The sequence below is a fragment of the Maniola hyperantus genome, chromosome 16 (assembly GCF_902806685.2).
Source record: "Maniola hyperantus chromosome 16, iAphHyp1.2, whole genome shotgun sequence".
Classification (NCBI taxonomy): Eukaryota; Metazoa; Arthropoda; class Insecta; order Lepidoptera; family Nymphalidae; genus Maniola; species Maniola hyperantus.
Window position 1 is genome coordinate 7628664 of NC_048551.1, and position 12634 is coordinate 7641297.

Sequence of the window (12634 nt, forward strand, 5' to 3'; positions counted from 1 at the left end):
AATTAACAGGACGTGTCGCTAGATAAAAGTGACTATGAAAGAGTGGATGCCAATGATTTGTCAAGTTGTTTGAAACCAGTTCGAGGACTCATGTTTATTTTGTGACTATAAAAATAGAGCAATATGGAGTTCCGAATGTTCACTTATTTAACAGACTTCATAATACACAATCTCTAAACTGAACTAAAATAACAGGTGTTAGATCCTTGCTATTTTTTTCATAATTCTCCCTGCAGAAAAGCTAACATCGACCTGTCAATTTAGTTCAAATTGTGCACGCAATTCCCGGAAAGTACCGAGAATAACAACGTACCGATATATTTTTAACTAGATGATACCCGAAAAGCTAGCAGACAGACAGATAGACAGACACACTTTCGCATTTATAATATTAGTATGGAAGTTTGGATTTTAAAAGTTTTACTGTTAAAGGTTTGGTTTGGAGATATTTGGAGTCATTACACATTATAGTGAGGATAGGTATGGTCCGCAACAGGTTGAGATGTCAATCGGGGTATGAGGCGGAGAGACGCCCCGCACACCCGCAACCGTCAACCGCGCTCGCCCGCACTGGGTTAGCGCGGTGTCTGAGCGGGTGTGCGGGGCGTTCTCTCCCCGATCGCCATCTCGACTTGTCGCGTATTATAGGTACCTTATAAAGTTGAGCACTGTGTCAGGTAGAGAGGAGGTGTCATTAACGCAGGTCCCAGGTCTTGGTTCAGGTACTCTACTGCTGATGACTGGTAGCCAAGCCGAGCTGGACGTGGCCTGTTCCTTGAACTTCCCCTCAAACGCCTTCTGAATGTCGGCGATGGTGAAGGTGCAGATGGCTGAGCCCATCAAACCGGTGGAGGCTGTGGTGAATACTCCGTAGAACCGACTGTCGTCTCCTGGTACTTTGTAGATGCTCTCTGTTGAACAAATGAGAGATCTTTATCTTTTGTTCACTGTAAAACAACAGGTGACAGAGACAACGCTCTACAAAGCCGAAATCTCATTCTAAAAGTCGATGTACAAATAATTCTTGCTGGCTGCGGTATGCGTGTCCAGATTTGTTGTTCCTCTACCAGATTAGCATACTCCATCAATTCGGTATAATCAACCATAAAATTGCTTTACCATGTTTGACAACAACTTCCAGTAAATCAAAATTTCACTAAGGGTCAAACTTCTATAAAATGTAAGTCTTGTTAGCGAAAATAAATCTTGTAGTTTTATGTTGAGCAAACGATATTCAATCTAAATGCGGTGAATAAGTATTTAGGTACCTAGTACAGTATGCGGCAGAAAATATTGTACATCGACCTTTAGAAAGAGATAGCGGTTTCGTAGAGCGTTGTCTCTGTCGTTGAGATCGACAAAATATCGTCATAGGTACATAGGTATGAGTGACAGAGACAACACTCTACTAAGCCGAAATCTCATTCTGAAGGTCGATGTAAAATATTTCTTGCCGGCTACTGTACTACTATACAAAATTAGTTTTTACTATTGTATAAAATTAAATTTTCATAAATTATTATTAATTAGGCTAATCTACTTAAACGAGTAGGTATTTAATCAGGTAGGTATGATAAAACTACCATATACGTATCGTATAAAATCCTTGTAAAAATGAATAAAGACAATAAAAAACTTGAAGATGCTACATACCTACGCTTACAATTAAAAAGTATTTAATTCTGCCGTTTAATTTAGCAAGCGTCAAGTAGTAGGTAATCACCTTTGTATGGTAAACGGTAATAGTTAATTATACTTCCCAAAATTCTAACATATCGGAATCAAATGAACATTCCTAACGAGACCTGCGTACACATTGAATATTCTACAGCCATCTACAGCTAAACTCATTTAAATTGTCAAATACCAACACAAGTCCTAATCTGTGCATAGCTGTCAAAACTTTCACAAGTTCGCTATTAAATTATTGTAATTGTGGTCCCGAACTTTGTATCTCCGTGTCACCAGACGCTGCCATAATATTAAACTATTTATACAATAATCATCAGTCTACGTAGTAAATTAGTTTCTGTTATATTAACTTTAAACGGAGATTGCGTAGTTAGAGACGAACTTTTGGTTCTAACTTACGAAATTTTCATTAAAGAATTTTTTTATTTTAATTTTGGAGGAGAGTCAAACAACTTCACCTAGATGGTATATCAATACCTATTAAAAGATAAGCCAAATGACTGATATACAGCGTGAGATTTAGCTGTGTAAGTTTTCTCTAAAACGTAGACCCACACAATAAGTAGGTATTTTTAGATATTCGATCCGAGTGGTGCCGGCGCGGGTCAACTAGTATTCTATATTCATCTTTTAATTGAAATGTTAACAATGGATGGCCTTAACGGGACACTTTCATGTCTATGTATAAATAAATGAGAAGTTCAAATCGATGTTATGTCGAGGACTTTATTTGCAGTGCGTTCGAAACGAACGTAGTTTGGTTCTTATTTGAAATCTTTGAGCCTGTACAGCTTTAAAACTTAACATTTTTAAGAAATATAGAAACCCACAGACACATCTATACCTACTAATTTCTAGAACGTAACTATCTACAAAATTTCTTCGAGTTAGTCTCTCAAATGACAATTTGACCATTGCCTTGGAAAGCAATATTTCACTTGATAATCCTACTCTCCGCATTTCCGAAAACAAAACTATAATAAAAAACTGACGTGAGTTTTAGTAAAGATCATAAATAAACCTTGTATTAAATTTAGAAAAGGCGTAAAACGATATTTTTGGGGAAAAGCAAGCACATAATTTACAAGCAAAACACGAAAGAGTTGTCAAACGAAAACTCGACGCGTGCCGACTATAAATATATTACGCCTGGCCTTATTATTTAAATACGACTATATACGAAACACATGTTAGGCTCAGTGTTTTTCTGACAAACACAAGCAATGTTAAATTATTAAAATAACTAACATCAACCGGTTTAGGGTAAGTATGGGATTAATAAAGAGAAAAGGTTAAGAGGAGTGTATTCGTAGCGCACTCTAAGCAAACGTAGTTTGGTTTTCATTTGAATGTTAACCATTATTGTCTGTCTACCGAAATCTAGCAAACCACAGATACAGTGCGACGAGGCTCTTTTGGCGCGTGGCCAAAATCGGAACTAACGCCGCCATTTTGTAAAGTGTCACGCTGTCTCCCACATGTCCCCTTATATAATTATATGCGGTGTTACTATGTAAAACATCTGTGTCTGCATCTTATAGCTATATTTAGCACTGGGTAAATATAGTATTTGAGCAGAAAAATATGATAAGTTGCAAGTCCATGGCCAATAAATGGTTTTTATTATTCTTTCGCGATTTCACAGGAACCCAATTTCTCAATCAGTTAAAATTAGATGAAACTTACTCGATTTTCGACATTGAAATTTTCAATATATTCCATAAAATTGAGGAGATTTTATTTGCTGCCAGACATTGTTTTACAACTATACGCTCCCCTGTCAATGTTATTCAAGTGCCAAAAGAGCCTTGTCGTACTGTGCTTCTTTCTAGAACATGTCTACAAAAATTCATCGAGTTTGATTAGTTAGTTTTCATATGAGAACTAAACTACGTTTGTATGGCAAGCGCAGGAGGAGAGGAGCGCGCTAGGAAAACTTATCTAGAATTTTGAATTTTCCATATTAATTGTGTAAACACAACAAAATACCATTAAAATACCTTAAGAATATCTTTGTTTTTCAGCCAAATATGTGCTGTAGGAATGCGGTAACGAGACGGAAGCTTAATTACCGCAAGTTTACCTACGGATCTAATCACGCTTAAATGTAAATGTACACACAGAAACACTTGAACGTACCTATTACGTGTTCATAAGTTATGCAGGAATGCAATGGGGGCGCGTGAAAAACTGTGGTGAAGCCGAAGCGGTGAACGTTAATATTGTATGAGGCAGACGGAGTCCCGACTCCCGGCTCCGGAGAGGAATTGGCTAGACTTTTGTCGTTCTAAATCTTGCTATGCGCTATTGAATTTCGAAGTGAAATGTTTGCCAGAGATTGACAGCGAATGTTTGCCTGTTTGGGATTAGGGTGAAGCTACGCGAGTTAGTTGTCGGAGTTCGGTAAGTCAGCCTGGATACACAGAATTGTACTTACAAAGGGCCCGGAAAATTGCTACAATATTTAGCATTTACGTGAAAGTTTTGAGACGGCGGAACGAATGAGATTTTCGCTTTGTACGAGAGGAATGTTTTTTTAAAAATCAATGTTGGTGCATATTCATACTTAACATTATAAATGCGAAAGTGTGTCTGCCTGTCTGTCTGCTAGATTTTCACGGTCTATCCGATCAACCGATTTTGACGACATTTGGTACAGAGATAGCTTGCATTCCGGGAAAGGACATACGCTACTTTTTATCTCGGAAAATCAAAGAGCTCCCACGGGATTTTTAAAACCTAAATCCACGCGGATGAAGTCGCGGACATCATTTATTGGGAAATATTTTTAAACTACGGTCTATAGAATTTAAAGGTAAAACGATATGTGTAAGGTAACGTATCATAGTAAATTTACCTAAGTATAGTCTGTAGTACGTGTGGTCCATGCACCATCTCCTCAGCTTCGTGCAGTAATATGAACTACTAGATAATGTCCGTGACTTCGTCCGCGTGGATTTAGGTTTTTAAAAATCTTTGATTGAATGTCCTTCCCCGGGATGCATGCTATCTCTGTACCGAATTTCGTCAAAATCAGTTGAACGTATGGGCCGTGAAAAGCTAGCAGAGAGACAGACAGACAGACACACTTTCGCATTTATAATATTAGTATGGACTAGCTTATGCTCGCGACTTCGTCCACGCGGACTACAAAAATTTCAAACCCCTACTTTACCCCCTTAGGTGTTGAATTTTCAAAAATCCTTTCTTAGCGGATGCCTACGTCATAATAGCTATCTGCATGCCAAATTTCAGCCCGATCCGTCCAGTAGTTTGAGCTGTGCGTTGATAGATCAGTCAGTCAGTCAGTCAGTCAGTCAGTCAGTCACCTTTTCCTTTTTATATATATAGATGACAGTGTAGGCATACTACGCAGCGTTAAATTTCACGAGGGGTCCAAGGGGCAAAACAATAAGATAAATACTCAAATGTTCAATGAAGCACTTACGTATTTCATTAAAATAAAACGGAAACTCTCCGGGGATGCTGCAGTTAAGTCGTGCCTTCAGATAAGTGGCCCAATTCTGGCTGAGGATGTTCTTTCCGCCCGTGTCCCGCTTGCAGACCCTGGCCACTCTGGAGTAAACTGCCTTTCCGCAGTTGATGTATTCCACGGCAGTCTCTCGGAAGAAGAAGAGCACGTATTCCCCGACGTCAAAGGAGCCGACGAAGTTTGGTTCTAGAAAAAAAGCGGACAATTGTGAGTTGAACTCGCGTGGAGAGGGTTCCGTAACATCAATATTACCTATGTAAGTTTGGATGCACAATATTGAGTGATTTGTTTTTGAAGACCATAGACTTCTTACAGGTTTTCTTGTAAGTAAAAATTGTTTTCTGCATTCATTTTAAAGTTTTAGGCTCTGGAGTTTCGGAGATAATGAGAGAGGGAGGGAGGGTTGTGGAGGGAGGGAGATGGTCAATTTTCACTTATTTTCTTAAATAATATTTTAAAAGTTAAGTTTTTAGTTTTAAAAGTTATTGCATAAGTAAAAGGGTTGCATAAAAGAAGTATTGTGCAAAAACTTTAAAATAAATTCCAATTTCACCCCCAAAAGTGATCCCAATAAATAATAAAAAAAAAAAAATATAAGAGATTTCGTGAGTATTTACGTTACATGTCGGTATTTAGACCACAAAAATTCATTTATTTAACTTATTCGATCCAGTAGATTCAGAGCACATTGGCTGTGACAGAAGGACAGGCAGACAGAAAAACAGACAGACGAGGTTTCGGTTTTTCATTATGACGTACTTAAGACGTAACCCTAAATACATTTTTTTTTCAAATAAAAGAGTAGATTATGTTTTATTTATTGCGTAATATTTCCTTAAAGCGTCACTTAACACTACGAAAGCGAAGAAAATTGAAATATAATACTCGTTTAACAAAATCGTTTAATGTTTTCCACGCAATACCTCATCTGTTAGCAGTGAAACGAAGTAAGGTAAAATAAGTTGCAAAAGCTCGTTACAATGAGTTAACGCACGCACCAAACTAGTTTTAATTTTAATAAATATTAAACAAAACCCAAAAGATTTGTCAGTGCCATTACATACAACTGCTAGCATTATATTATGGTTTAATTACGAACATAAATTTTATATATTCGAGGTGCGCGCATGAACGCGTTCCCATGTTAATACCATAGTATCAAATTGCTGTTATTCTCTGTGATATGCAATAAATATTAGATGAAGTCGTGTGTCAATTATGTCATGTACCACGTTCGTAGTAGCTCATATTAATACGTGCTCATTTGTTGCGAACCGAAATGAAATCGACGCGTGTTAAGGATTATAGACACACGATACTTCTGTATTACGAGAATATTCATGGGCGGTTTTAACAGTGTCTGCCCACTTTTGGCCACTAAGATTAATCATTAAAGGTAGGAATTAGAGCTATGTCTTCACGTTCGCACATTTTTTTAAAAGTTTGTTCAAGCAAATTCGAATGTTACGCAACGTAAGTCAGTCAGTTGTCTCCACGGATGAGAAAGCGATTGGCTATCGACTATTTTCTCGTCCAAAAAAACGTACCTATCGATGTGTGATTTCATGTCAATATAAGAGTGATCGCTGACTGTGCACATTGAAAGCGAGAGCTCTCTCTTCACTGATTTGTCGCAGCGACAAGAGCTATCAAAGACAACTCGTTCAGCGATGCTCTCTTAGCGGTTTACTTATAATAATATGGTGTGTGCATGTGTTCATTTATAGTATGGTGAAGAATATCTATAAAGACTATAATGAGTCAATGAATGATAATATACATTTCATATTATAATTAACTATCCCAAACTAAGGCTACTATGCTGTTATTTCACAGTTAAAGTGGCCATAACAGATGCATAGAAATTGGATATTGTTAAAGTAATATGTCCTTATTAATACTGTCATGATATTGTTTCCATAGATTACCGTTTAATATAGCTAAGGGAGTATTAAAATTTAATAAGGCTTTCCTTTCAAATTTATGCTGCAATAAATTATTTGATCGCAATCAGTAAGGCCGATAAACCAGGCTATTAGTTGATGAATAGATATTCGGATATCAATATTTAAGATAGATAACAATATGTAAAGCGAAGCGCATAGCAAGGAATATGGTATATAAAATGTGATGAAAATATAAAGTTTCGTATCCATCAGAGTAGTCGCAACTTGAGCATAACTCCAACTACTCAAATGGATACATTTGCCCGTCCTCTCAGTTTGGCGAGGCTCGACCTGATGGTTTGGCGAAAGTATACTTCATGATTTGAAAATGACGCCATACAGCCGCCATAATTATAGATTTTTTTAGCAAAAAGTAGCTAGTGTCACTTGGGAAGATTTAATTCAGGAATTTAGAAGTCATGGTGGAATATAGAAATTCACAATCACCCTGAAAACATTAATAACACTCCTTTTTTGCGCAATCGTGTAAAAAAGTCGAGATACTGTAGCGATGCGTCTCTAGCTCTGGCCCGTGTACCTACGTACCTTTGCCCACGACTCTATATCGCTGATGTAGCGATTCAAAATTACCGTGGGCGCTTTCCTTATATGCACGCTGACAAAATCGCGGGAAAAATCTAGTCCGATAAAACAAAAGTATAAAACGTTCAAATTTATAGTCTGTAACAAAATTTCGATATGCGTAATAATTTTGGAAATTATGGCCGTGTTTTGAAACAATAGCCGTAAATTAGGCTAGGTAAATTCTACACGCTTGATCGGTCACGAGAATATAGCTTCAACACACAATGGCGTGCGTTACCGCAAATACGTGTAAAATCGGTCGCAGGCATTATTTAGTTGGATGAAACGGACTATGCTTGATTGCGCAATTGTTTTGGAAATGCTACTTCATTAGATTATAATATTATTTAATAGTGTTCATTTCAATATAATTTATTTATCTAGGGGAGAGTCGGATGTATCGTACCAGGTTTCAGTTTTTGTGAATTATCTCTGTTCTTTTCTTTACAAAAGTACAGTTTTATACGTTAGATAAGTAGGTATCTCCTTTATCATAACCAGTGGTAATTTTATTACGGTACCCTAATATATTTGCTCAAAACATACAATTTTCTACAGGTAATCAAATGGTACGATTTAGTGAACTAGTTGGAAGTAGCGAACAATTTAAAAAAAGGGCAAGTGCGAGTTAGACTCGCGCACCGAGGGTTCTGTACCCGTAGTACAAGATTTTACGTCTCACCAAACGAAACCAAATTCGAGAGTCGAAATATTTCTGCGTTACAGTAAAATGGACCTAAACAGCCTTGAATTGAAGTCAAATATTCAATGCCACTGATTTTAATTTCGCAATGTTTCCGCTTGGAGCGCTGGCTGTAGAAGTGTAGACAAACTTGAGCTTTAAAACAAGGCTTTTAAGATCCAGTTTACTGTAACGCGGAAGTATTTCGACTCTCGAATTTGGTTTGGTTTGGTGAGACGTAAAATCTTGTACTACGGGTACTGTACTGCAGTCGTATTTTATCGACATTTTGCACGATAAATGAAAAATTAAAATGCATTAAAATAAATAAAAATCTGTTTTAGAATGTAGGTAAAGCCCTTTTATATACTCCACTTGGTATAGTTAACATTAACTTTAACGTTAGTTGGTATGCATTGATAGTCTTAAGTTTATATAAGTTGTCATATATACCAACTTTCAGCAACTGAGCCGTAAAAAGATAACAAACAGACAAACAGACAGGCGTGCAAGAACTCATTTTTTACCCATTATACCCGAATGTGAAAAGTGAAAGATGAAAAATTGTCTAGTCTAAAAAATTTGCCTATCAATGCAATGGATCAGATAATAATAATAAAAGAGAGCTCAATTTAATTTCAAATCAAATAGCACACAGCTATTTACAGTAAAATTACCTTTTACCTAAATAAATAACGAAAGCAATAAACAAAGAAATCGAATCGAGGGTTAGGAAATACGAGGTATTATGGTTACTGGCACCAATATTAACGGGCGAAGATTGGGGGAACATTACAGCCCGTTAGAGCGAAAACAGTTTAATTTCCATTGTTTAACAAACAGTCCAATTCCACTCTAATTCGTTGTTCGATAATATGTAACAATTCTAATTATCACCTAAAACTGATTGCGGATCGGCAACAATTCATTGATTTAGGAATTCATCCATGTAGCTTTCTAGGACAATGATTTCATTCATCGTGTTGTATTGCTAGTTTAGTAATCTGTGTATTACAAGTACCTATCTACAGAACGCAGAAAGATGTCATATTATTACTGGACCATGCAATGCCCCGCAAAATGACACTGATTTAGGAACCAGTAGTGCTTTTACCCATTCAGTAAAATTGGCAAGAACCTCTCTCTATCTATATATGTGTTTAAAATTATTTACAAATTATTTCACATTTCACATTGGGATCAATTTTTCGCGCTTGATTAAATGAGGTCTATAGATAGTTCAGGGATGACTTGATGTATTAGTAGCTTCAATAAAGTTATAAACTCACTGTCTAGCCATTTGGAGTCGTATTTCAAAGTCCGCTTAAAAGAGAACTCTCGCCGGCCCGTAGTCAAGTTATGCAGGTCGGTCCTGAAGATCACGGTGTCTGCTTTAGTGAACTCCGCGTTAGTCCCCGAGTACAACGCAGGCAGGGAGCCTGGGTTGCCCCTCTCCACCCACAGGGCCGTCGAATTGTCGGCCGGGTCATACGGACACTTCGCGACGCCCATGCCGATGCCTGGCACGTACTCGTGACGCGGCAGGTGTGTCAAGTTCGACTGCAACAAAACAAAACCGTTTATTTTTATTTCCACCCTAAAAATTCGACTTCCCAACAAAGAAGGCATAAAAACACCTAGACGACCATTTGCATCGATCGGAATACGAAGTGCGATCCTTTTCGTAGCTAAACGTTAAATATTAATTTTTACACCCAGCCACTTCGATTTTGTGCGCTATTAATCAAAGGCACTTGAAAAAAAGCATCACCTAACGATTGGATTTATGCGTCTAGCGCACTGCCCACCCCGGTCGGTCGTACTCGAAAACACATCTGCGACTAATTTTTCCAAAAAATCCACGTCCGTTTCACGTCCGGAGCGATTTATTGACCGAAACTTATTATTTAGAAGGAGCCCGCATATTTTCGCCATCGTATAGGCGTTTTCCAGCCAACTCCTCTATTAGTATAATGCGATGGGTGGCGGTACGGTTTTCGAAATTATCATAAAATTACTAAATGTAGCATAAACGTGGGGTGGGCAGCGAGGCCCGTCGCGGTGGATTGAGACTTTATGTAAATTTTAACGACGCTGCGACCATCGGAGGCACCTGTGACCCGCCTTCCCCTCCGCCTCTCTTTAGCCCGCGGCACCTGTCGAAAACCTATGTCGTTTTTATTTCAATAAGCCGAGGATTAAATTAGGCGTGCGAGGACGTGCCCGCGACGAACGCCTCGGGCGAAGAAAGGGCCACGTCTTATTCTTTACTTTTACCGCGCTGTAGCCTTATAAGTTGTCGGACAACGTGTAAGCTGTGTTAACAAAGTAATCGAACCGGTGTTAAGAAACACAGCTCGTTAAATCAATTAGGCTGAAATGTTCGAAGGTTGAATTACAAAATAAAATTTGATACAGCGGCGATTCAAATGTCTTCATAAACAACAAAGATTTATTGAAACTGTATAATAATATTTTTGCTTCTACTAATTTTGATTACCAGTTTAAATATTATTTTAGCTTTCTATTAATTTTGATTACAAGGTTTTCAAAGTTTTAGCAGACTATGTGCCGTTTCTCATGTACGTATAACTCTACCTACCACTCGTTCGGATTCAAGTCTAAAAATTGTATGTACCTACCTACTCGTAGCAGGAAATTTTATTTTAAAGTGACATCAAAACATCGGCGTCCTGTTCACAGCGGCACATCATTATTTTCCCCATCTAAGTGAGCGAAAGTCCAGAGTAAACAACCCAATGAATCGGACGGAAGAGCCCGGGGCCTTCCTTGGAATAAGAAAGTTGTGGACAAACCGGCAACCTTCATTAGGCCTTTGCTTTGTTTGTTTACAAAATTAGCATCTTCAAGCTTCCAGAGGCTATGTCCGCTACGGCAATTATTACACATTGTGTGAAACTTCGTTCAAGGGATTTGCATCTTTTTAGGGTCGAAAATTTTAAGTCCAATACTCAACCCAGTTTTGTTTTCATAAATTGAGAAAAGGTAAAGTTATCCAACTTTAAAAAATAAGCATAAAAATATTTTTATAAATAAAAATTGTCTTTTATTTTATTTGATGGCAAGATCACCAGAGGAACCGCATGTTCATGGGCCCGCCACGCACCTGGGCGGAACCCGCCTGCTCGTTTGCTCGCAATTTTTATAAAAAACTGACTTCAATGCCTAACCATAAACACTAAAAATTAGAAAATCTAAAATCCATATAAATTTGGTGAAGATCTGAAGAACATCTTCGAGGATAGATAATGGAACTCCTCAACGGATAAGAGTAAATTGCTCGCGATCAGTGTAATAGCTTAGTGAACAGTAGATTATTTTTTAACCAGGCATAGAATATTTTAATACATGGGCCACTAAAATTTGTGAAATAATTTTTATTTTATTAATTATAGATTTTACTGTACCTACAAGAAAGCTAGTAACATTATCTTTTTTCTCATTCTTCAATATGACAATAATACAACAAAAAAATGAAAGGTATGGATAGAAAAAATTTCAGAGCCCTGTAGAGTGTAGGTATATTTAAACTGTGTGCTGAAGAAAGCAAACTCAGGTGCGGTGATTCCCCATCGATTCTCCTTCGCTTCCAATCGAACCGTCGCAATATATTAATATTGAGGTTGTCAGTGCATGGAATATGAATATATGCATACACTTAGAGATAACATCTCAATATTCTAGAGGTTCTAGACCACCTAAATTATAATAGAATCTGACTATTACAATATTGTACAACTAGCGACAACCCGTGGCTTCAAATAAATACCATCAACTCATCGCCGGCCCACTACTGAAAATGAGTCTCGACTCAGAATGAGAGGCTGACTAAGTATGGTTTGACAGACTTCACACACCTTTTGAGAACATTTTAGAGAACTCTCAGGCAAACTAGTAAAGTTATTGAGTTACAAGTATTACAACTTTACAAGCGGAAGCTTACATTAAAGTAACTTAGTGGGCATGTATCTCAAGTAAGCTTTAAGTTGTAAAGAGAAAACAGACTATAAACTCATATGTAGTAAAAACTTTAGAGCGAACTCAGGTGCAAGGATCCTGCATTCGATCCTCCTTCACGTCGGGTCGTACGTTCGCAATATATTGGTATTGAGGTTTGCCAACACACGGAATATGTAGGTACCGGGTTCGCTTGAAACTTGAAGCTATAAATGACTGCTAGCTTTGTATGGATGTACCCGCTTTGTGTTAAGAAGT

The 12634-nt window shown here is 37.6% G+C and overlaps 2 protein-coding genes across 5 annotated transcripts in view; both read right to left on the minus strand.

The window, feature by feature from the left end:
- Positions 1–12634, minus strand: part of Rpt3 (26S proteasome regulatory subunit Rpt3) — a 96248-nt gene that overhangs the window by 78776 nt on the left and 4838 nt on the right. The gene's annotated exons all lie outside the window — the stretch shown is intronic.
- LOC117989611 (semaphorin-2A-like) overlaps positions 1–12634 on the minus strand; it is a 420606-nt gene that overhangs the window by 29562 nt on the left and 378410 nt on the right. For all 4 annotated transcript variants that reach the window (XM_069503904.1, XM_069503902.1, XM_069503903.1 and 1 more), the window contains 3 exons: positions 9688–9958; positions 5141–5371; positions 653–911 (listed from right to left, as the gene is read on the minus strand). In XM_069503904.1, coding sequence (XP_069360005.1) covers positions 653–911; positions 5141–5371; positions 9688–9958 — 761 coding nt within the window. The remainder of the gene's footprint in view (positions 1–652; positions 912–5140; positions 5372–9687; positions 9959–12634) is intronic.